This window comes from Hypanus sabinus, chromosome 8, assembly GCF_030144855.1.
Source record: "Hypanus sabinus isolate sHypSab1 chromosome 8, sHypSab1.hap1, whole genome shotgun sequence".
Taxonomy (NCBI): Eukaryota; Metazoa; Chordata; class Chondrichthyes; order Myliobatiformes; family Dasyatidae; genus Hypanus; species Hypanus sabinus.
The window spans coordinates 54,349,966-54,372,599 of record NC_082713.1 but is presented as its reverse complement, the minus strand read 5'-3'; the positions used below and the strand labels follow the sequence as shown (position 1 = coordinate 54,372,599).

The following is a 22,634-nucleotide window of genomic DNA, read 5'->3' as shown; positions in this document are numbered from 1 at the left end:
TAGAATTCTTCTAGGATGTAACAAGCAAGGTGGACAAAGGAGAGGCAGTGGATGTCATTTATTTAGATTTTCAGAAGGCATTTGATAAGGTACCTTACATGAGGTTGCTTAACAAAAAATCCGAAGGTGTTACAGGAAATATACTGACATAGATAGAGGAATGGCTGACAGGCAGGAGGCAGCAGTGGGAATAAAGGGGGCCTATTCTGGTTGGCAGCTAGTGACTAGTGGTGTCCCTCAGGGGTTAGTACTGGGACAGCTAGTTTTCACATTGTTTGTCAATAATTTAGATAATGAAATTGATGGCTTTGTGGCAAAGTTTGTAGATTATACGAAGATGGGTACAGGGGTAGGTAGTGCTGAGGGATCAATGTGATCGCCTCAGCACTTAGTCAAATTGGAAGAATAAGCAAAAAAGTGGCAGATGGAATACAGTGTTGGGAAATGTATGATAATGCATTTTGGTAAAAGGAACAATAGGGCAGTCTATTATCTAAATGGGGAGAAAATTCAAACATCAGAGGTAAAGAGGGACTTAGGAGTCCTCATGCAAGATTCCCAGAAGGTTAATTCACAGCTTGAGTCTGTGGTAAAGAAGGTAAATAAAATATTACCGTTTATTTCAGAGAGAACAGAATATAAAAGCAAGGAGATAATGTTGAGGCTCTACAAGACACTAGTTAGGCCATACTTGCAGTATTGTCCACAGTTTTGGACACCTTATCTCAGAAAGGACATATTGTCATTGGAGAGAGTCCGGAGGAGGTTCACAATGATTCTGGGAATGAAGGGGTTAACATGAGGAGCAGTTTTGAGCCTGTACTCATTAGATTTTAGAAGAATGAGGGGGAAATCTCACTGAAACGTACAAACTGTTGAAAGGACTAGATAAGGTGGATGTGGGGAGGATGTTTCCTCTGGTGGATGTATCCAGAACTAGAGAGCACAGCCTCAAAATTGATGGGCGACCTTTCAGAACAGAAGTAAGGATGAATTTTTTTAGCCAAAGAGTGGTGAATCTATGGAATGTTCTGCAACAGACTGCAGTGGAGGCCAAGTCTGTTGGTATATTCAAGGCGAAAGTTCATCAAAGCCTGATTAGTTGGGGCATCAAGGGATATGGTGAGAGGGCAGGTATATGAGGTTGAATATGCTCCAGGATCGGCCATGATGAAATGACATAATTCTGCTCCTCTGTCTACTGTTTGATTCTTGCTTCCTAAGCTTTACATACTTTTCCTTTTTCTTCTTGACTAAATTTATCTTCTCCCTCAACATCCAAGGTTCTCTTACCTTGCAACCATTCTGATTGGAAAATATTGTCCTATCCTCTGTATATTTGGTCTTTAGACACCCTCCATATATCAACTGTGGACTTGTCGAAAAACAGCTGTTCCCAATTAACTCTCCCTCATTCCTGCCTAATACTCTTGTAATTTACCCTGCTCCAGAATTAGATTCTCTCACAATGTCCATGCTTAACCTTATCTATAGCTCTCTTAAAACTTGGGTTCACTGTTCCTTCACTGCTCACCCATTGAAAGGTTGTTCACCACCTAGCTGGGCTCATTACTCAACACCAGATTCAGTACAGCTCTTCCTCTTGTTGGACAATCTACATATTGCTTCAAGAAATCCTCATGGCAGCACGTAACAAATTCTCCCCATCTAATCCACTTGCATTAAGAAGGTCCCAGTTTATATTAGAAAATTTGAAGTCCCTGATGATAACAACCCTATGGTTTTCACACCTTTCCTCAATCTTCCTGCATACCTGTTCCTCAATACCCTAGTGGATATTAGGGGTTTTGAAGTACAATTCCATCAGAGTGATTGCACCCTTCCTGTTTTTGAGTTAAACCTAGATATAATCTATGATGTTTCATCTGAGTGGAACTGTGATATTGTCCTTGAGTAGTATTGCAACTTACCCCCCCCCCCCCCCCGCCATCTCTGTCTCTGTCTCAAACAAGTTTTGGTGTGGCCATGACATCATAGCACCATGTACTGATCCATGCTAAGTTCATCACCTATAACTCCTAACTCCCTATACTCTCTACACAGGACCTCTTCCCCCTTTCTATTTATGCCACTGGTGCCAATGTCTTCACCTTCCCCCTTGAGAATATTTTGGAGCTGCTCTGAAAATCCTGGACTACTGAGTCACTTATCACTATCAATCTACCTGACTTTACTTTCCGCTACTGAGCCTTAGAGTCAGACACAGTGCCACTGGTCTGGCCACTGCTGCTGTGCCCTGATAGGTGCTCAAACCCCATCCCCCCCAGCAGTACCCAAAGAGATATACTCGTTGCTGAAAGGAATGTCTTCAGGGAAACACTGCACTGACTGCTCACCCCCCACCCCCCCCTTACTTCTCCTGGTGGTCACCCATCTACTATCTGAAGCTTACAGCAATTTGATTTTAAGATATTCTGAAAGAAGGATTCAGAAATAAAGCTTAACTTTTTCAACATCGTTTTGGGAATTTTATGTTGGACAAAATAAAGAATGCTGATAGTTCGGCCACACACAATTTGTACATGAATTGTCTGATAAATGGGGAAGCTCTCCCACCCGATTTTCTGTTGTTATCAACTTGGAGTTAAAGGCAAAAATTCCAGAGGAAATTTTATCTCCTGTGCCCAAATTATTGGAGAGCACTCCATGCAGATAATGCTCCACCATGACGTTATCTCTTTGTAAAATTGTTTGGCTTCAACACAAACAGATATAGAAACAGAACTTACTAGAGGTTGCTATCTGTGGATCCAGAAAATCTGAATGCATACTGATGCACCATCAATAACTCACTCTGAGAAGTAAGGCGAGATATCGGCTTTTATTGACTGGAAGAAGGAACAATCAGTGAGTGACCACCATACTACATCCTGGAGACTGAGAGGCCGGGCTCAGACCTTGATCGCCTTTATACAGGGGTCTGTGGGAGGAGCCACAGGAGCAGGCAGCAGGGGGCGTGTCCAGACAGGTATATGTAGTTCACCACACATACCTAAGTAGCCAGTGCAAGTGGCTTGCTTGACCCAAGATTGTCTTTTATATAATACAATCCACTTGATTGTGTTCAGGTTCCTTCTTGGTAACAAGGGTGCCTTAGAATTATTTTATATAGAATTCATTGTCTTTTTTTTAATATCACAACCACTGATTTTAAAAAGGCACTCTGTATCTAACTTTTTTAATCCTTTGTTTTCTAAAAGCACCTTCATTATAAGTTATAGAACACTTATATTGCTTTAAATTATCCTGCTTACTCATGTTAAAGTACAGTTCATCCTATTAAAATAAGCCTAGGTATGATCTATTTCTAGTATGTAATCATTTTAGTTTTGTTGGTAATGCAGCTTTGAGAAGCTCTGGCAAGCTGAACTGAAGCAGTATGGACGAGAGAAGGCCTCTCTGGGGCGAGTGGCCTGGCGGTTCTGTCAAACAAGGGCTTTCATCGCTGTTGGCTGCCTGATGATTACAATGATAGCCAGCTTTGTGGGACCTGTGAGTAATAACTCCCATCATTTAATTCTCTGAATAAGTTATACAGTGTGATTCATTTGAATAAGTTACTGCAAAGCTGAATCATGTTTTGGATTTTTAAGACAATACTCCAAATTCTGAATGCATTATTTTTATTGGACAAATAGGCTGGAAAGGAGTTGCTGTTTCATAAGATTGGGGCCTGGAGTCAGAGAGTTAAAGTTTTGAGGTACATGGATGTCAGGGGATGAAATTTGTTCTTAAGTGTGAGAATAGGCACCTACTTTGAACAAATGTGATCATGATTCCTTCCCAGAGCTACCATAAAGAGTTATCATAGAAACCTGATTATTTAATATTTTCACATGTAGAAAAATGCCAGGAACTAACTTCATGATTAGATTATTATGGTAATTTCCTCTACTTCAATCATAAAACGTAAAATAAAAGTGCAACGCAATGACGTTATACATGGACCCAATTTTAGCACACCTAGGCAATTATAGGGACAGATGAAAAGAAAATCAATCTATTAGCAATCTAATCAATCCACTGTGACCATAAGTGTTTCATTAGGACAGAGTAATGGAAGAAAACAGTTGAGAACTGACAGATAGTGAATGAATTAGGGAGAATGGGGAAAACATAATTTTCAAGAAAATCCTAACTTCCCTTTACCTACAATTTATTAGAAAATAAACTTGTCAGCACCAACCAACATTTTTCTTCATTATTCCAATGTAAAACAATTCAGTGAACCTTCATTTTGGTGATTTCCTGAGAACTCTACTAAGAAGCAATAATATGAAACTAGAGATCAAATTTGAATATAACGATGATGATCGGTTTGTTATCAAACACTGTGATGAAATAAATTGTTTTATCACTAAGATAATATACCTAGGATGCTTTAAAAGAAGGTGGACTGTTATGATGTATAGGTACTTCTCTAGTGCTTCTGCATGGCTGCTGGAAGTTTGTTGTTCCACATATTTCCAATGGGGCCAGTAATTTGTGGAGCTGGTTCCTCTACCAGCTCTGCTGCTGACTTCTGAAGTTGAATCAATGCCCAGAACAGAGAGCTTGGTCATACTGGTTGCTATCAGTTGCCATCCTGAGAAAGTGATATAATTCTCCTACTCTATTATGGCTAGTCATGCATGTTTGGACTTCACATCTGTAAATAGTTCAAAGCCACTGCGAATGACCAATCTCCCAAAAGCTCTGGCTTACTCTTCAGGCTGTCAGATTTAGATATTGACTGTCTAGGACTCAGCTCTGCCTTGAAACTACTCAAAATCTGCAAATTTTGAAAATTAATCTTATGAGATTTGAAGGTTTGGCCCATTATGTATTGGAGATGGCCCAAAATGGCATGACAGACTTCTTAACTTTTTGGACATGATTTTAAGCTGGATACAGATTTCCTCAGGATTGTGAAACTTCTTGGCAGATTATGATGCTGGATGTGAAGCATATACTGTAGCTATATTTATTGCCAGGTGTCTGAAGTTCACATTCTTGAACTCAGCAGAAGTGGCAGATGACTCAATCGCAATCCTATTCACTACTATTGGATGCTTTATCAGTTATACCTTGCCTTCTGACACAATCTGTCAAATTTTGTGCAGGTGCAACAAGATCACAGTGCGGCCTCAGGAAAATTCTCCTCCTCAAAACTCTCTTTGCAAATCTGCTAGCTTTTTCGTAGGAACTTCTAGTTGTTGTTTAAAAACCAGAGGGAGGAAGAAGATGATGAGTTAGAGTAGTACTGAAAAGATGAACTTCAACGAAGGATTGACATCGCAATACAATTTAACAAATTCATAAAGTACATTGTGTGCTTCTGAGATTCATTCATTAAAGGAATACAAGTAGCATTTGGAACCCCTATCTCTGGGGACCTCAGTTTTACACTTTCACAGTCATAGAGTTTTGCTGCTTCATTATTTATTGTTTAGTGTTAAATAAAATTTGGAGTAATTTCTTTCATTGGGAAGCATTGACCAATACTTGTGATCTGCCTCTAATCTCATTTGTTTCCACCTGTTGTATATAACCATCCTATAACACACAAACTTAGAATTTAAAACCACAGAGACAGATTCACTCAAATCTTGGGTTTCTGTGCTAATTGGTGTTGAAGTCAAAATTAAACCTTGAAGTGTGAATGTAATTCAATAAAATTGGACTAAATTATTTCAGAAATGTCTAACAAGTGAATGTCCTGTGTAGTCCACAAGTTCAGGGGGTTCTGCAGGTGCTGGAAATCCAGAGTATGGTTCATTTAACACTCAGAATGCCTTGAATGGAGTTTAAGAATAATATTTTTGTACTAACAACTAAAAATCTTACAGAAAGGAGGAGGTGTATTTGCATCAGTTGAATCAATTGCAGCTTCCTCAGTGATAAGTTAGATATGGCCCTTGTGGCTAAAGGGATCAGGGGGTATGGAGAGAAAGCAGGTACATGGTTCTGAGTTGGATGATCAGCCATGATCATACTGAATGGCGGTGCAGGTTCGAAGAGCCAAATGGCCTACTCCTGCACCTATTTTCAATGTTTCTGTGCCAAAGTATAGTGGGAATTTAAACCCTTATTCATATTGATTGTAAAGTTGCATTAAAAGGCAGCAACGTTTGGATACAATTCTTTGGTCAAAGATATATTTCTTCAGACAAACTATTATTCATAGGGTCATTTTTTTCATTGTTAGAAAACATTTTAAATTAAAGGGCTTGTACTACATCTGCCAGCTGTAGCTGCTGTGAACTCTTCTGACAGTTCAGTTCAGAAATATTTGTGCTTCGTCCTTGGACATAGTGCTAATAACAGTGGTGAAGCTGGAAGTCAATAAAGAGCTCCAATCCTACCTGTAGCTAATGTGAAATGGCTTCAACTTTGACATTTTATTTACCACTGTTCATATATTTTCATAAACCAGTCATATAATGGTTAGGATCTTAATATTGATATATGAAATATTTGTATTGACTTTATGGAATAATATTCCCTGAGAGGAGCTTTACATGCCAAGAATTGAGAAATAGCTTCTTCCCCACCTCACCCCACCCCCTACCACTGTTATATCCATTTATTTCTGAGGACTTCTGGATCATTTAAATGAAAATGTTATGAAAATTGCTACAAAATTAAACGGAGAATAAAATTGTAAACTCATATATTCTGTACATTTTTTTTGTTGCAGTTTTGCCATGATTTGGAGTGATACTGAACACTTGTCTTTCTCCAATAGGCTGTTGTCATTCGGAGACTATTAGAGTATGCGCAAGCACCAGAGTCAAACCTTCAATATGGACTGCTCTTAGTCTGGGGCATTTTCATGGCCGAGTTGGTGCGTTCCTGGTTATTTGCATTGACCTGGGCTTTAAACTATCGCACTGGAACACGGCTCCGGGGTGCATTACTTACACTGGCCTTTGAAAAAATTCTTAAGCTACGAAACCCGAAAGATATTACAGTTGGAGAAGTAAGAGTTTTTTTGTTGTACACTAAATGAAAAGGACGTTTTATCTCTTTAAATATATCTATTTTAGCACTCGGGTTTTGCATTAAGTATTCTATGTGAATTGTTTGTTTTTAGAAGAGATCAACAAAATGGAAAAAACTGGTATAAATTTACAGAATGGCATAAAGGCTGTAGCAAAGAAGGATTTTAGTTTGGAATGTCAAGAAGTAGAATCAATTTAAAGACATGAAACAAATAGCAAGAGAGAAAAACTTTAGTTGTATGCAGGGGCCTAAATAGGACATAGTGTAACTTGGCAAATTAGAAATGCATGAAACAATAACACAATAGTCATGGGAGAGTTTAACCCACATTTGGACAAGGAAAATAGAATTAGCACCAACAATATGGAAGGTTGATTTATATAGTACAAAGGAAATGGTTTTCTAGATAAACATGTTGAGGAATCAGTGAGGGAACATGATGTATTAGATCCAGTACTGTAATATATGAAAGGGCCAATTCAGGTGGTTAAGCGACTATTAGGAAATAGTGATAATTGTAATATTGAAAGTGATGTAATTAAATTTGAAATAGAATCTTAAAATCTGGGAAATAATATAACTATTAAAACATGTGGCATGAGCCACCTATTTTTAGTGAATCTACATAAAATCATCTGATAGTAAATCTGTAATGGTTGACTTTTTAAATAATTAATACATAGATTGCTGTAATATATATCCCTTCAAGGCGAAAAAAAGGAAAAGAGGACCATCTATGCAGACCAAGTGAAAAAGATAGTATTAGATCAAAGAAAAAAAGGGCTTATAATATTGCCAAAATAAAAACAGTAAGCGTGAGGATCGGGGAAGCTTCAGAATTCAGCAAAAGTGGACTAAAGCATTGTTAAGGAAAGGGAGCAGACTAGTCTGCAATTAAAAAAAGGATTGTAAATGCTTCTACAGATATGTAAAATGGAAAGGAATTGCAAAATGTGCCACTTATAGATTGAGATGGGGAAGTCCCAAGCTGACATCAGAACACTGACGGAAGCACCCAGAGTCAACCCCCTTCAGAGAAATTTCTATCAAGTCTCCACTCATCAATCTTCCAAACTCAGCAGTTACAAGTCTTGACTGATAAGCTGTTCTTCATTAGACAACCCAGCCATCACAGCCATTAGTCCAGGAAAGTTTTGCAGTAATATCCTTCCTTAAGTACCAATATCTTGGCAATATCCTATGCCATAAAGAATAGTCTCCCCATTTATATTCAGTTGCCTTAGTAATAAATGATGACATTCTGTTAGCTTTCTTAATTACTTGTTATATCGTCACTGAGCTTTTTAAGAATCATGCACGAGGACACCCAAACCCTATGCACTGTATCTCTGAATCTTTGTACTATATAAATGGGATTCGTGCATGGCCAAGTGGTTAAGGCATCAGTCTACTGATCTGAAGGTCGCTAGTTCGAGCCTCAGCTGAACTTAACCACACATTGCTCTGCGACGACACCGGTGCCAAGCTGTATGGGTCTTAATGCCCTTCCCTTGGACAACATCGGTGGTGTGGAGAAGGGAAACTTGCAGCATGGGCAACTGCAGGGCTTCCGTACAACCTTGCCCAGGCCTTAGTCATCATTGAAAATCAATGGGATTGCATGGAGCAGCTCCCTTGTTGACATCAGCACAGACTTAGGGTAGTTTGCTGGGGAAATTTTGACAGTTTTGAGGGTGCTACCAAGCAGACATGGGGAGCAGAGCTGAAGGAGCTCCCAAACTGATATACAGCTAACTGTTATAACTGGTCAGCATGTGCCAGAGAACAGAGCTTTTTATGTCATATGACACACAAAATGAAAGCCTATATTTCAGTCAGGAGGAAATTATGCAGTGGAGATCCCCAAAAGTTAGATCTAGAGCTGCAGTTTAAAAAAAAAATTTGGACCTGGGTGTATAGGGCACAATTCCCAAATTTGCAAACCTTGGAGGTGTACTCATCTGTGAGGAAGATAATTATAGGAGATATAGGTAAATGAGTAGCATGAGCAGAAAGGTGTTGAGGAATTTTAATGCTGGAAAATATGAAGTATTCCATTTTGGTAGGAAGAAGAGGCAATATAAACCAGGGACACTATTCTAAAAGGAGTACTGAAACAGAAAGATAGTGGGAGGAGGGGTTGTAATTTGAGGTTGGAAAAGTAGAATGAAAAATTTGAGTTAAAAGACAATACAGAATCCTGAACTTTATAAGTAGAGGCACAGAATGCAAGAGTACCTGATTCAACCACAAGCAGCGTGGTATCCACCTGTGGGTGCCACATGAAGAAAGATGTTTTTGAGAGGATGCAGAAGAGATTCCAGGGATTGAGGACATTAGTTGTGTAGATAGACTGGAGAAGCCAGACTTGTTCTCAAAACTGAGGGGTTCTAAGGAAGTCTTATCAAGGTAAATTAATGAATGGCTTTCAGAGTATTATTAACCTATCCCCTTTGGGAGCAGGGTCAAGAAAGTGATTGGCAAAGTACCACATGGTAGGAGGATTTTTTTTATATGAATACATTCTGGAATGGAATTAGTAGTGGGGGTGGATTCAATTGTAACTTTCGAAGAGGAGCTGGAAACAGTATCTGAAAGAAGTGGGCAGGCTGTCAGGAGAGGGTGAGTGTGTGGCACTGTCTGTTGTAACCATTCCACATTTCTTTCCATCTATTTTTGTACTCTTGGGAGGTGCAGAACATTACATTTACTTTGCCATTCTCTTTCAGTTGGTGAACATCTGCTCAAATGACGGACAACGGCTCTTTGAAGTGGCCTCTGTGGGTTCCATGTTGACAGGAGGTCCATTTGTTGCCATACTGGGAATTATCTATACAGCTCTTTTTTTTGGGCCTACTGCTTTACTGGGATCAGCTGTCTTCATTCTTATCTATCCATTATTGGTATGCACTGAACCCTTGGTCAAATAGTTTGTATGACATCCCACGTGCTCACTCTTTAAACTTGAGGGCATAGTTGGCACTCAAGACATGTTTACTTTTTGGAACTTGTGAGTAACATTTTGAAATACTTTGGCCATGAGACAGAGTACAAGTGTAATACTAAAAAAAAACAGATATGAATGAAGTTTACATTCTGGTTGTTCAGTATTCAATCAAAATTAAAAATGTACATTGCTTTCATGTTGCCTTTTCAAGCTTTTGTGGCATTTTCTTTGAATTCATAGTGGGCAAATGGGAGATCATCCTTCCCCATTGTAATACAAAGAAATTAAAAGTTTTGTTAAAAGTTTTGTTTTAAGTATGAATGATGAAGTAATTACTAATAGACCAATGTATGTGATTGAGGCTCAGTTTATAATGTCCTGTGATAAATTTATTTGAATATTTTTCCACTAATATTTTACAGGACAGTACATTTGTATTGTGATATCTGTTTGCTTTGAAAGAGGTAACCCTGGTGGTTCACTTTTGCCGTTCATTACCTGACAAACTCCTAAGATTTTGAACTTTTTTGCCAACCACACTGTCTGAAAATATTCCAATCTTTCATCAAAGCTACAATTTTTCAGTCCTGGTACGCTGTTCATAGCTCTCTTCTATATCTGTTTCAGTGCTTTCTTGTAGTTTCTTTAATGTTGAAGTACTCAATGCAGTGATTAAAGAAGTGTTGCTCGCAGTTCCAGTATCCCTGAACATAGATTATTTAAATCACTTTTTAACCATCTTTAAGGATTTGTTGGACTACTGTTTGCTTTGTCTCTCTGTATCACTCAATATAATTTATTTATTTGTATTCCCTTGTCTTATGGCACTTTTCTAGATTAAATCCCACTTTACTGCTCAGCCAACCAGACTACCTATTTCTACCTGTATTCTAAACTTTTGTCCTCTCTATTTTTGTGCACTTTATGCAATCCTGTGTAGGTCTGTAGTCTAGTGTAGCTTTCCCTGTGTTGTTTTTTTTATTACGTAGATCAGTCTAGTTTTTTGTACTGTGTCATGTAAACTATAGTCCTGATAAAAGTTGTCTCATTTTTACTCTGCTCTGTACCAGTAGTTATTGTCGAAATGACAATAAAAGTTGACTTGATTTGAATGACATATTCAATTTTTAGGTCATCTGCAGATTTTCTTAATGTGCCCCTTATGTTTAGTGTAAATCATTAATTTTAGTAAGTACCAAGAGGAGTACTAAATCCCATGGTCCTATTGAAAACACCCTTCCAATCATACCTACTACTGTGTCCAACTTGACCCCTTTTCCTGCATCACATAATTTTTACTATTTTTTAAAACCATCCAGCCATATGAGACTCCAGATTTGACAGTTCTCTGAATCCCTTGAATCTGTTCCTTAAATGTTTCCCAATACTCTTTGAGTGATTTATTTCCCAAGCCACTCTTTTTTGTCCATTTCTGTCAAATAACTCTCAATCTGGTAAAATTGTTCTACCCATTTAGAGTCTTCAGTCCAATTTTATCTTCATCCTTTTCCAAAACTATGTTAATTCTAACTGAAGAATGATCAGTACCACAACTCTGAGCTCACTGAAATTCCACCATTCCAATTCAGATCAGTGTATTGTTATATTCACCAGAGTGCAATGAAATTTTGGCTCGTGTGAAGCTAGCTTCATTCTTAAAAACTAAATCCAGAATAGGACGAAGGAAGTTTGTAATTTATTTTAGGAATTTTGTGCTGTTGATACATTTAACATTGACCATCTCTGAGTTTGAGTAATCAAAATTACCCCCACCCCTATTACTCTCCTAGCATGTTAATACTCTTCTGTTCTTGAGAGCACCAATTATAGAGCTATAGTACAAAACTACTTAAGGGGTGAGGAGGGTCAATGGAAGCCTAATGTTCCAAGTTCAAGGATTCTCAGCTGAGTGACAGGGATAAAATGGGAGAGGATGAGATTGTTGCTTAAGGAAACAGTCACTGCTGTTCCATCTCCTTATACTGTTTGGTCTGAAATACACCCCTGCAATGTGATTGTTCCTTTGATATCTTTTTCATTCAGTTTGTATTATCTCGTTTGATGATTCTTCTACCATGTCATTTCTTCTCACAGCAGTGAATGTTTCTTTAACCACTATTCTCACCTTTTTTACTCCTCTTTCTCAATTTAAAACCCTTTAACTAGGAGCATTAAGTTGCCGTTCAACTCCCCCCTTTAAGTTTTTTTTGTGAAATAGCTCTACTTTCAGTGTGCTCAGTACTTGTCTAATTCACTACCTCTCTTGCATTTAGATATATAATGTACTATCAGCCCTTTTTTGCTTATGTGCTAACCTTTGTTTACTCTGTCAACTATGTTTCAAAGTAAATTTTCTGCTTTTCATTTCTTTCTTTCTTTCTCAATCTTTTTTATTAAGTTTTGAGTTGATAAACATAACAATGATAATGATACAAAGAGATGGGGATTACATTAATAACGGTTAATGTATACAGACACAGACTCCGAGTAACATGTGTCATCTAAGCCCCCCAATCTCTTAATAACTGAACATGAAAAAGATTCAAAAAATTTTATGCAAAAAATGTCCCCCAAACTAAAAAAACCAAAAACAAAACAAAAGCTGGACTGCCATGTTTCATTGGTTAAAGTCATTATTTGTCATTAACTCCACTCCTCTATGCATGAACAAAAAGTTCTTGAAGGATTTGGGAAAGGTCAGCTTACATCATATGAAAATGTTGAATAAATGGCCTCCAAGTTTCTTCAAATTTAACCGAAGGAGCGATAGTACCACTCCTAATTTTTTCTAAGTTTAAGCATGTTATAGTTTGGGAAAACCATTGAAATGTAGTTGGGGGATTAGAATCTTTCCATTTAAATAAAATGGATCTTCTGGCTATTAACATAACAAATGCAATCAAACGGCAAACTGAAGGGGATAAATGACTAGAGTTCATCACTGGTAATCCAAAAATTTCAGTAATAGGATGAGGTTGTAAGTCAATATACAAAACTACTGAAATAATATCAAAAATGTCTTTACAATATTTTTCCAAAAGAGGACAAGACCAGAACATATGTGCCAAGGAAGCTACCTTAGAATTACATCTGTCACAGACAGGATTTATATGGCAATAAAAACAAGCTAACATCCTTAGACATATAGGCCCTATGAACCACCTTAAATTGTATTAAAGTCCATCTAGCACACATCGAAGAAGTGTTAACTTGTTGGAGAATTTTCTCCCATTTCTCTATAGGTAAAGATACCTGAAGTTCTCCTTCCCATTCATCCTTAATTTTTTGCTTTTCATTTCTAGATCTGTTTTCCCCCTCATTGCTCAGATTCCCACCCCCCACAACAAAGGTTAGTTTAACATCCCTCACAACCCCTCCATTTCCCTAAGCAAACATAACCCTGTTGGTTTCTCCCCTTTTGAGAGGCAAGTATTCTGACACTTCCCTAGAATTGGTCTCCAGAATATTGCTGGAACCTAAGATCCCCTCTTTTGCATCCTCTCCCCAAAATTATTTGATATCTTTAACTTCTATAATGTTCTATTGCATTATTCAATAGCTTGCAATTGCTTGTTATTTAAGGCAGGTTGTTCCACACCGCTGGTACTTGCTTTTTATACTTGTTCAGTTGTCCTTTTGTTTTGATTTCGTTGTTAAGTTCTTTTTTAAAGTTCATTAAGGCCCAATCCTAAACGTTAACCTGTCTTTTCTCATCTCTGATGCAGACAACTTTTTGTCCATTTTTTTTCTGTTTTTGTTTGAAGTCAGTAGCTATTCACTTATCAAATGCTGGTTGAAAATTAATCTTTTCTCAACTGGAGATGTTCATCATTATATTTGCAATTGCTGTTTTCTCTCAGTCAATTTTGCCATCTTGGGTGATGATGTTAATTAAGCCTGTGAAAAGAATTAATGATTGGAATAAGATACTAACAATAATTTACTACACTTAAGTTTAGTTCACTTCAATATTTATTTTTGACAGGCAATCTATCTTTCTCATGTTTTCATAGATGTTTATGTCCAGGCTGACAACTTATTTCAGGAAGCAATGTATTGCTGTCACCGACAGACGTGTGCGGCTGATGAATGAAATTTTGAATTGTATCAAGTTCATTAAGATGTACACTTGGGAAAAATTGTTTGCTGAGAAGGTTCATTGTAAGTTTAACATGAAAACCAAAGGGTGCCTCCAGGATGGCTGGAAAAAATTCTGCTTCCGCAATTTCCTAGTTATTAATGGTTTGCAGTTTTCTGATATAAAGGAGGGGCATTTTAGGGCACTATACATTTCAGTTACAAAGTAACCCAGTGTTATTTAGGTCTGGACCCACGTGGGTGCCATTTTCAAAATAAATTAACCTTCTGGGTTTTATTTTACAGCATTGGCAAACATCATCTCCTTAACATTAGATTTTTAAAAGTGAGCCCAAATTCATTATGGACTTTGGATCTCACTTTAGACAAGAGCAAAAGTCATTAGAGCAGATTGAGGCTATTCAGCCCATTGAGTCTGCACCACCATTCCATTATGGCTGCTATATTATTTCTTTCAACCCCATTCTTCTGGCTTCTCCTCATAACCATCAACACCCTAACTCAGGCATGGGCAAACTACAGCCAGGGGGCCATATGCGGCCCGTTAAGCTTTTTAATCCAGCCCGCAGAACTTGATGAAATTATATTAATAAACCTTGTTAACGTTTTTTCCCCGCAATTCTGGCATTTTCCCAATAGATGACACACTCTATATACATTGACCTTTGTTGAGGTGCAGCGTATTACTCCACATTTGCGCTTTACTCTTTGTTCGGCTCGACCTATTTGTGTGAACAGGCGTTCAGCATCATGAATATCAACAAAGCCAGCCACAGATCCAAGTTAACTGACCAACACCTCAAATCCATCCTGAGAATCGCCACAACAAAACTAAATCCAGACTTTGATGCGCTGGCTAAAAAGGGAGACCAACAACACTGTTCCCACTGAAATTAAAAATAAGTTTCTTTGTTGTGTTATGTAAAAAATGCATTTGAAAATATTTTTTTCAATAAGCCTTACATGTTACATGCCATTTCTGTTAAGTGATGGACATGAATAGTGCGCAGGTGCACGTACGTTCTCAAAATAAAAAATGCGCTCCAGATCAAATAACGCGCTCTGCATACTGGCGCGCTGTCACTGTTCTGTCCTTGTGCTGGTCGTTGTTGAGTTTTGGCACAGGGGACAATTGAATAAGAAGGAGCAGGACAAGTAGACTTGCATCTCCTACCGTTTTTGAAATAAAGACAGTCAGGAGGAGAGTGATGATGATAATATCTTAAAGGATAACAGAATTTTCAGTGCTTTAAAATAATAACTGTTACTATTTTAAAAAAGCTGTATTTTATTCATTTAATTTTCAGTGTTTTAAAAGTCATTTCAATAAATAGCTAAATACCATGGGACTTCAAAGACAGATATTTTGTTGTAATGCATTTGTTCATTTTCAATTGAAATTAAAGCACATGTTTTCTACATATCCCATGATATTTTATTTTCTCTTATGAGGTGTATTACCAAAACACTCCATCTATCTGCTCCTGGTCCGGCCCCCCTGTCAAATTTTAGAACCCTTTGTGGCCCACAAGTCAAAAAGTTTGCCCACCCCTGCCCTAACTACTCAAGAGCCTATCAACCTCCACTTTAAATATCCTGAATGACTTGGCCTCCACAGATGTCTGTGGCAATGAATTCCACAGATTCCCTACTCTCTGGTGAAAGAAATTCCTCCCCATCTCTATTCTATCTATTGTGAGGCCATGTCCTCTGATCTAGAATTACCTGCTTTAGGAAACATCATCTCCGCATCCGCTCTCTCGGGGCCTTTCAATAATCAATTTCTGGGTTATCAATCTATGTCTGATTAATAAATTCCATAAGTCGTCAGTACATTACCATATGTATTAGGGATCCCAAATTCTGTAAAAGATTTTTGAATACATACTGGTATTCATCTGTAACAAGCTTAGCAGAACGTGTTGCTGTACCTACTGGCATAAAGCCTTCGTTGATTTAATAACTGACATATTCCTTTACTCAATTTGGGGTTACTCTCTCATGTCTGAATTTTACATCTCAGCAATGCGACATGATATATTGCATAGATGAGGATGGAATCTTGATCAGTTTCAAGACCTTCCTCAATTCTGTTTCATGTTTTGTTGCTAAAATCTAAATCAAGTAAGATACTTCATTTCCTATTTTCAATTTTTACAGAAAAATGGACAATAGTTTATCTGAATATGGTTCTACAGTAGTTTACAGTTATAACAACACTCCTGCTTAAACAAAATAAATGAAATTTTCAGACAATAAGATAGTCTTCAACATCACTCTCTTTTAAAATTGTTATACCTGCCTTCCACAGTATCCCTCCCACTAAACTAATTACTATTCCTCTACCTAATTCCAGATGATGATTATATTTGATTTAAAACAAAAATTTTTACTAGATTTCTTGTCTAAGCTTCTTAATTTTGTACCTTCTCCCTGACGTTTAAAACCATTACCATTCCAATAATTTTTGGAAAACCTTAATAATGTTAATTTATTCCTGCAGTGATCAGAAGCAAAGAGAAACAGTTTTTGGAAAAAGCAGGTTATGTGCAGAGTATCACAGTTGGAGTTGCTCCAGTTGTGGTCGTAGTTTCCAGTAGCTGCACATTCACACTCTACATGGCATTGGGATATGATCTAACTGCAGCTCAGGTAAACACAATCACAGTTCTACTAAATGGATTATAGTCGCATGAAAACATTCACAGATTAAGGCTGTTACATTTACAGTGGGTTGTGAAACTTCACTCTAAGCCCAGATATTTCGGAGAAGGTTGTCTCCTTGGAAAAGAAAACCATGAGGTGTCAGACCTGGAAATACTGTTGCATAAGAGAATGCTTATAAGTGCATTGTGATAAAATGTCATTGAAACAAATGTAGATTCCACAATTTTTCTTCTGCATTAAAAAAATACACAGAGCCTCTTATACGCATGCATGACATCATTTGGCCTAAGCCGCATGCATGGAGGCATCACCCATAATTTTCATCCATATATATATGTGGCCCACTGATGTCCTGCTAATGCAGATGCAGGCTTTCACTGCACGTGTGAAGCCTGTTTTGGAGTTAAAGGAGATCTGCCTGAACAAGTCCACCCCTAGTCTGTTGGCCTCCCACAATCCAATCACAACCCTGAATAACTCCCAACTGCAGGTGATCACAATTTTCCTATTTATCTTTAAAGAGCAAATCCATTCTTTAGGTCTCTCTCAAGATTTTTCTGTGTTGTGGAATGCACTGAAGCAAATGCTAAGCCTTTAACTGACATTGATTCTAATCAGTCAAGTGAAATCTATGTCTGAAATGCCAATCTGTTTTGCACTTTTGGATGCTGCCTGATCAGTCCATGTTCCCAACATTTTCTAATTTTGCTTTCTTTATTCATGTAGGCATTTACTGTTGTTGCAGTCTTTAATGCAATGACCTTTGCCCTGAAAATCACACCAATATCTGTAAAAGCTCTATCAGAGGCATCTGTTGCTGTGGGCAGATTTAAGGTACAGTTTTTGAGCTTCCGTTTTAATTTACCTTTAAAATGATGTGTCGCATACGAGATTCCTAAACCAGGTGCTCAGCTAGTAATTGATATCTGTTGATAAAAATTGATTATCCCTGAATATTGTAGTTGCATCTGCAGGTGGAAAAAAAGGAATTCACTTCTAGTGTAATTGCATTATTTGGTAGTTTAATAAGAGGGAATCTAAGGAAGCTTGTCATCACTTCTGCAAGGAGATATTTCCAACAGCACAGTACATCTATAGTATTGAACTGAAATATCAACCTACTGGAATAATGAAATAAGATTTGACTGCAGTTGAAAGATTTGTGTGCTTCCCACTGAGCCACAGCGGACTCATCTCCAATCACCTTATAAATGATGGATTAAAAGTACTCCATATGTTATATGTCCTGAATTACACTTTTAAAAAGTAACCCTTACTGGTTACACCCTTCAAATAGATCTTAGAATTCAATCTACAACCCTAATAATACTGTTCTAATTCTCCAAATAAGATAAGCTTAAATAATGGCCTTTGAGAAAGGAGAACTGCCAACAAAATTTAAATCACTTATTTTACCACCTCTATTATTCTGCTCTCTACCTTCCACTGAAGATTATTTATTATTTTACTGATAATATGTTTAGCAAATCCTCCTGCTCTGACTTGCAAAGGTACCCTGAGGTTTGTAAACACAAGGGATTGTGCAGATGCTGGAAATCTCTTTCAATATTTTTATTAGTTTCTGCATAAAGGAATACAGAGTACAAGAAGATATATAAGTCAAAAGAGAAAAAAAAGTACCAAATACATTATATTGAAAATACAGTTACAATCACAAAACCTTGTATTCATAAAAACTAAATTAAATCGTAATATTGAAGTATAATCATTTTGTTATACAGAAAAAAAAATCAAAAGCCACTACCAAAGTCAGAGCTGTTAGGAAAAGCAAGAAAAAAGGGAAAAAAACCCTTGTTATCTAATAAAATATTTTATTCACCACTATCTGTACTTTTAAAACAAATCAAAGGTTTTACAATAACTCAGAAATGGTCTCCACAATGTATAAAAGTCTTGGCTAGATTGGAAATCTTGAGAAACACACACGAAGTCCTAGAAGAACACAGCAAGTCAGTCGGCATCAACGGAAGGGAATACACAAATGACATTTTGGACTGAGACCTTTCATTATCACTGGTAAAGAAATGAGGCAGAAGCCAGAGTGAGGAGGTGTGGCAATGGAAGGAGTACAAGCTGTCAGGTAACAGATGAGACAAGGTGAGGTGGATGGTGGCTGGGGGAGGGGAGATGAGGCAAGAAGCTTAGATGGGATAGGTGGAAGAGGTAAAGTGTGGAAGACGAAGGAATCTGATAGGAGAGGACAATGGACCATGAAAAAAGGGAAGGAGAAGGGGGAGAACCAGAGGGTGGTGATTGGCATTTGCATCATCCTCCCCTATCATCCTACCCAAATTTCCCTCACCTGGTTTCATTTGATAACTTGTACTCCTTCCTCTGCTCCTTCCACCTTCTTATTCTGGCTTGTGCCGCTTCCTTTGCTGTTGTGGCGATGGGTCTTGGCCCAAGATATCAACTGTTTATTCCTCTCCATAGAGGTAGCCTGATTTGTGCTCCAGCATTTTTGTGCTTTGCTCCTGAAGTTTTGTGCCTTTCGTGCTTTTGCTGATAAATGATTAGAAAGAAATGTATGTGAGATTTTTGTGCTTTGGTTGATTGCTATACTGAATGACATAATTTGTTTGTTAATTAAAAACACCTCAGAACTACTGTGTGGAACTAAGGCAGTTATTACACACATACTGTTTGTGACTATATTTGTGGATAATCAGCAGTCACTATTAGGCAATAATTTATTACACAAGGTCTTCATTGGTTGAAAACTTTGATTATTAAGATTGATTCGGTCATGTGATACTCATGATTATTGTTGACTTTGATATGTTATGGAGTAACTGAATTAAAAGAACTATCAAGAGTAGCAAGAATTTGCAACTCAGAATTTTGCAACTGCAAGAGCAAATTTACTCATATAACCATATAACAATTACAGCACGGAAACAGGCCATCTCAGCCCTTCTAGTCCTTGCCGAACGCTTACTCTCACCTAATCCCACTGACCTGCACTCAACCCATAACCCTCCATTTCTTTCCTGTCCATATACCTATCCAATTTTGCTTTAAGTGACAATACTGAACCTTCCTCTACCACTTCTACTGGAAGCTCATTCCACACAGCTACCACTCTCAGTAATGAAATTCCCCCTCATGTTACCCTAAAACTTTCGCCCTCTGTCTCAACTCATGTCCTCTTGTTTGAATTGTTTGAAACCCATGTTTTCCATTAACTCAAAATCCAGCAGGTTTGTCTGTTTAATGTGGCCATAGTTACTCTTCAAATTACTTTTTTTTATAAATACGTAAAATTTAAACTTTCAATCAAACAACAAATTCTTCTGCAAAAGCTTATAACTCACATAAGAGAAAGTACCCTTCCAAGAGTACAGTGTGCTATAGAAAATCATATGAAGCTCTAATTTGCTTTGAATATGATAGTTTAATTCTATAAAATTGCATAGAAAAATACACAGAAACAAGCCATTTAGCACAATTATTTATATATTGATATTTATATACATGCCTTATTTATCAAAGTAATGCAATTTATTTAAAGGCTAACACATCCAGTGCACCTTACTTTTCCAATTTTTAAAAAATTTAATTTCCCTTTGAAAGAGGCTACTTCTCTCAACTTTCTGAGCTAGAAAGTTCTATATTTAGAGCATTCTGAATTAAGAACTCTCACCTCATTTTTCAGTTAGATTTATCTACAATGATTTTGCATTTGTCACAATGTGTTTTGGACTTCACCACAAATGGAAACATTCCCAAATCTGTCCTGCATTACCCATTCATACTTCTAAAGACTTCAATTAACTTAGCTTTTAGGTTTTCTTATGTAAAAAAAAAACACTTGCTCAAACTTCCCGATAGTTACAATCCCTCATTTCTGGTCCTATTTTTGTAATGTTTCATTTTACTATTGCTTCAGTATTTCTGCATCTTTTTTATGCTGAGGACACTTACATGTATTGTACTCAGTAATATAAATTCAATTTGCCCCTTTCCAGAACCCTATGTAAGTTTAATTTATTGTCTCTAGCTCTGCATTTGATTGTTTTGCAAATAAATCCCGTGTGCTTCTTTGGAATGGAAATAACAAATTGTCAGTTTAATTTTTATTCCTATTTCTATTTCAAATAGTTCTCTCTGAGCATCTTAAACAATGTTGCATATTATTTCTAGAAACAATTTTTAAAACCAAAACTCTCCCAAAGGAAAAGTAAGGAGAAGACAATGAGCATATGCTTCTGATTGAATTTGAACTTCAAAATTAGAACTGCTTTATAATGTGCCATACATGCAGAGATACAAAGAGTTGCCAATTGAAATAAAATTAGTCACTTTTCATTCACTTTATAAGCAGGTCAAATCTGCAATTAAATTTCTGTTAATAATTTATACAGCATCTTTACCATTGAAAGTTATGCCCCCTAAATCTAAAAAATGGGAAAATTTCTTACAATATTGAAATCTTACTGTGTTCTTTGAGTGCTAAATTCAGTAGTCTTACAATAATAGATCAACACTGTATTGCTTTGATTAAAAATTGTTTTCCCTTCTCACCTCTACAGCATTTACTTTTAATGGAAGAACTAGAAGTTGTAAGGAAGGAGCCTGTTAACCCACACAATGCCATCGAATTTTGTGATGCTACTTTGGCATGGGAAAGCAGCAGTTCCTGTTTTTTAGAAAGACAAGTAGATGCAAACAAAGGTGACATGAAGAAGATGAAAAAAAGGAAAGGAAGAGGGATAGAGAGGAAAAAAATGAATCTTTATGTTGAAGCTGATCCAGAAAATTCACTTGTCAAACAAAATAATCATGGCACTAAAATGCAGTATGACCACGATGACTTACATGTTAATTTATCATCTCCAAAACCCAAATTCCAGACGGCCTTACATCATATTGACTTAAATGTCGAACAGGTATACTTAAATAATGGTTTCAAAATGCTGAGCCTCAGGATTCCTGTACTGTTTTAAATATTTTAAATATAGTTATCATTTTTTTAAAATCAAAGCTCAAAACTTTGATTTTAGTGATGTTTCAATAATACAACTTAATCCCCAAAACCATAGTTCCTCGGTATGAATGTGATTGAAATTGTCCGTAATACCTGGATCTATTTTGAATAGCAACAAATTTCCGTTAATTTTGCTTACAGAAAATTAGGGGACAATTATTATTCAACACAGAAAATTAGGGAACAATTATTATTATTCTGTGGCTAACTTGTATCTTTTCATGATAACTAATTCTAATTTAATTGTTACAACAATGTGTTAATCAGATTATACTCACTATTTGATCACAGAACATTGTCGATTAGAAAGTGCTAGTATATTGCTAGTACTGTATAAGCCTGAAGATGAAGACAATTTCGAAATTTAACCACTGCTTTTTTTTTCAAATTACTGTTCAGCACTTTGGAATATAGTGTCTAGTGTATCAATGAAGCATGATCCATAAATATTTCTAGACTGACATATTTCTTGGGCATTTTACACTATGAACTGCCTAGAAATTAAATTATATAACATATTCATTTTCTGTAATGCATGATTGATTTGAAGAAGAAAGCTGATTGCATAATGTGCTTGATACTTTAAGAACATAATGTGAATCTGAATTATAGTCATCCAAGGGTGCTCATCAGCTTTGCATGTAGGTCATTGGATGCAAAGCAACACTACAAAGGGATATGAGAAGCCCAGATGGAAAATAGTGGGTAGGCACGCCTGTTCAGCAAATAATTAAGGAGACTAATGGAATGACAGCTTTTATTGCAAGGGGTATGTGTATAGGATAGGGAAGTTCTGTTGCATTGGTGAGCCTGCATGTTGAGTAACATATACAGTTTTGGTCTCCACATTTAGAGAAGGCTAGATTTGCGATATAACAAAGAAATCTACAGGGCTGATAGCTAGGGTGA

At 37.0% G+C, this 22,634-nt stretch overlaps 1 protein-coding gene across 1 annotated transcript in view; it reads left to right on the top strand.

Annotated features, from left to right (window-relative positions):
• LOC132398152 (ATP-binding cassette sub-family C member 5-like) overlaps positions 1–22,634 on the top strand; it is a 142,858-nt gene that overhangs the window by 35,438 nt on the left and 84,786 nt on the right. Inside the window, exons 5-11 of the mRNA XM_059977199.1 lie at positions 3,366–3,513; positions 6,749–6,982; positions 9,735–9,908; positions 13,966–14,113; positions 16,554–16,702; positions 17,444–17,551; positions 21,271–21,627. Of these exons, the coding sequence (XP_059833182.1) occupies positions 3,366–3,513; positions 6,749–6,982; positions 9,735–9,908; positions 13,966–14,113; positions 16,554–16,702; positions 17,444–17,551; positions 21,271–21,627 (1,318 nt within the window). The remainder of the gene's footprint in view (positions 1–3,365; positions 3,514–6,748; positions 6,983–9,734; positions 9,909–13,965; positions 14,114–16,553; positions 16,703–17,443; positions 17,552–21,270; positions 21,628–22,634) is intronic.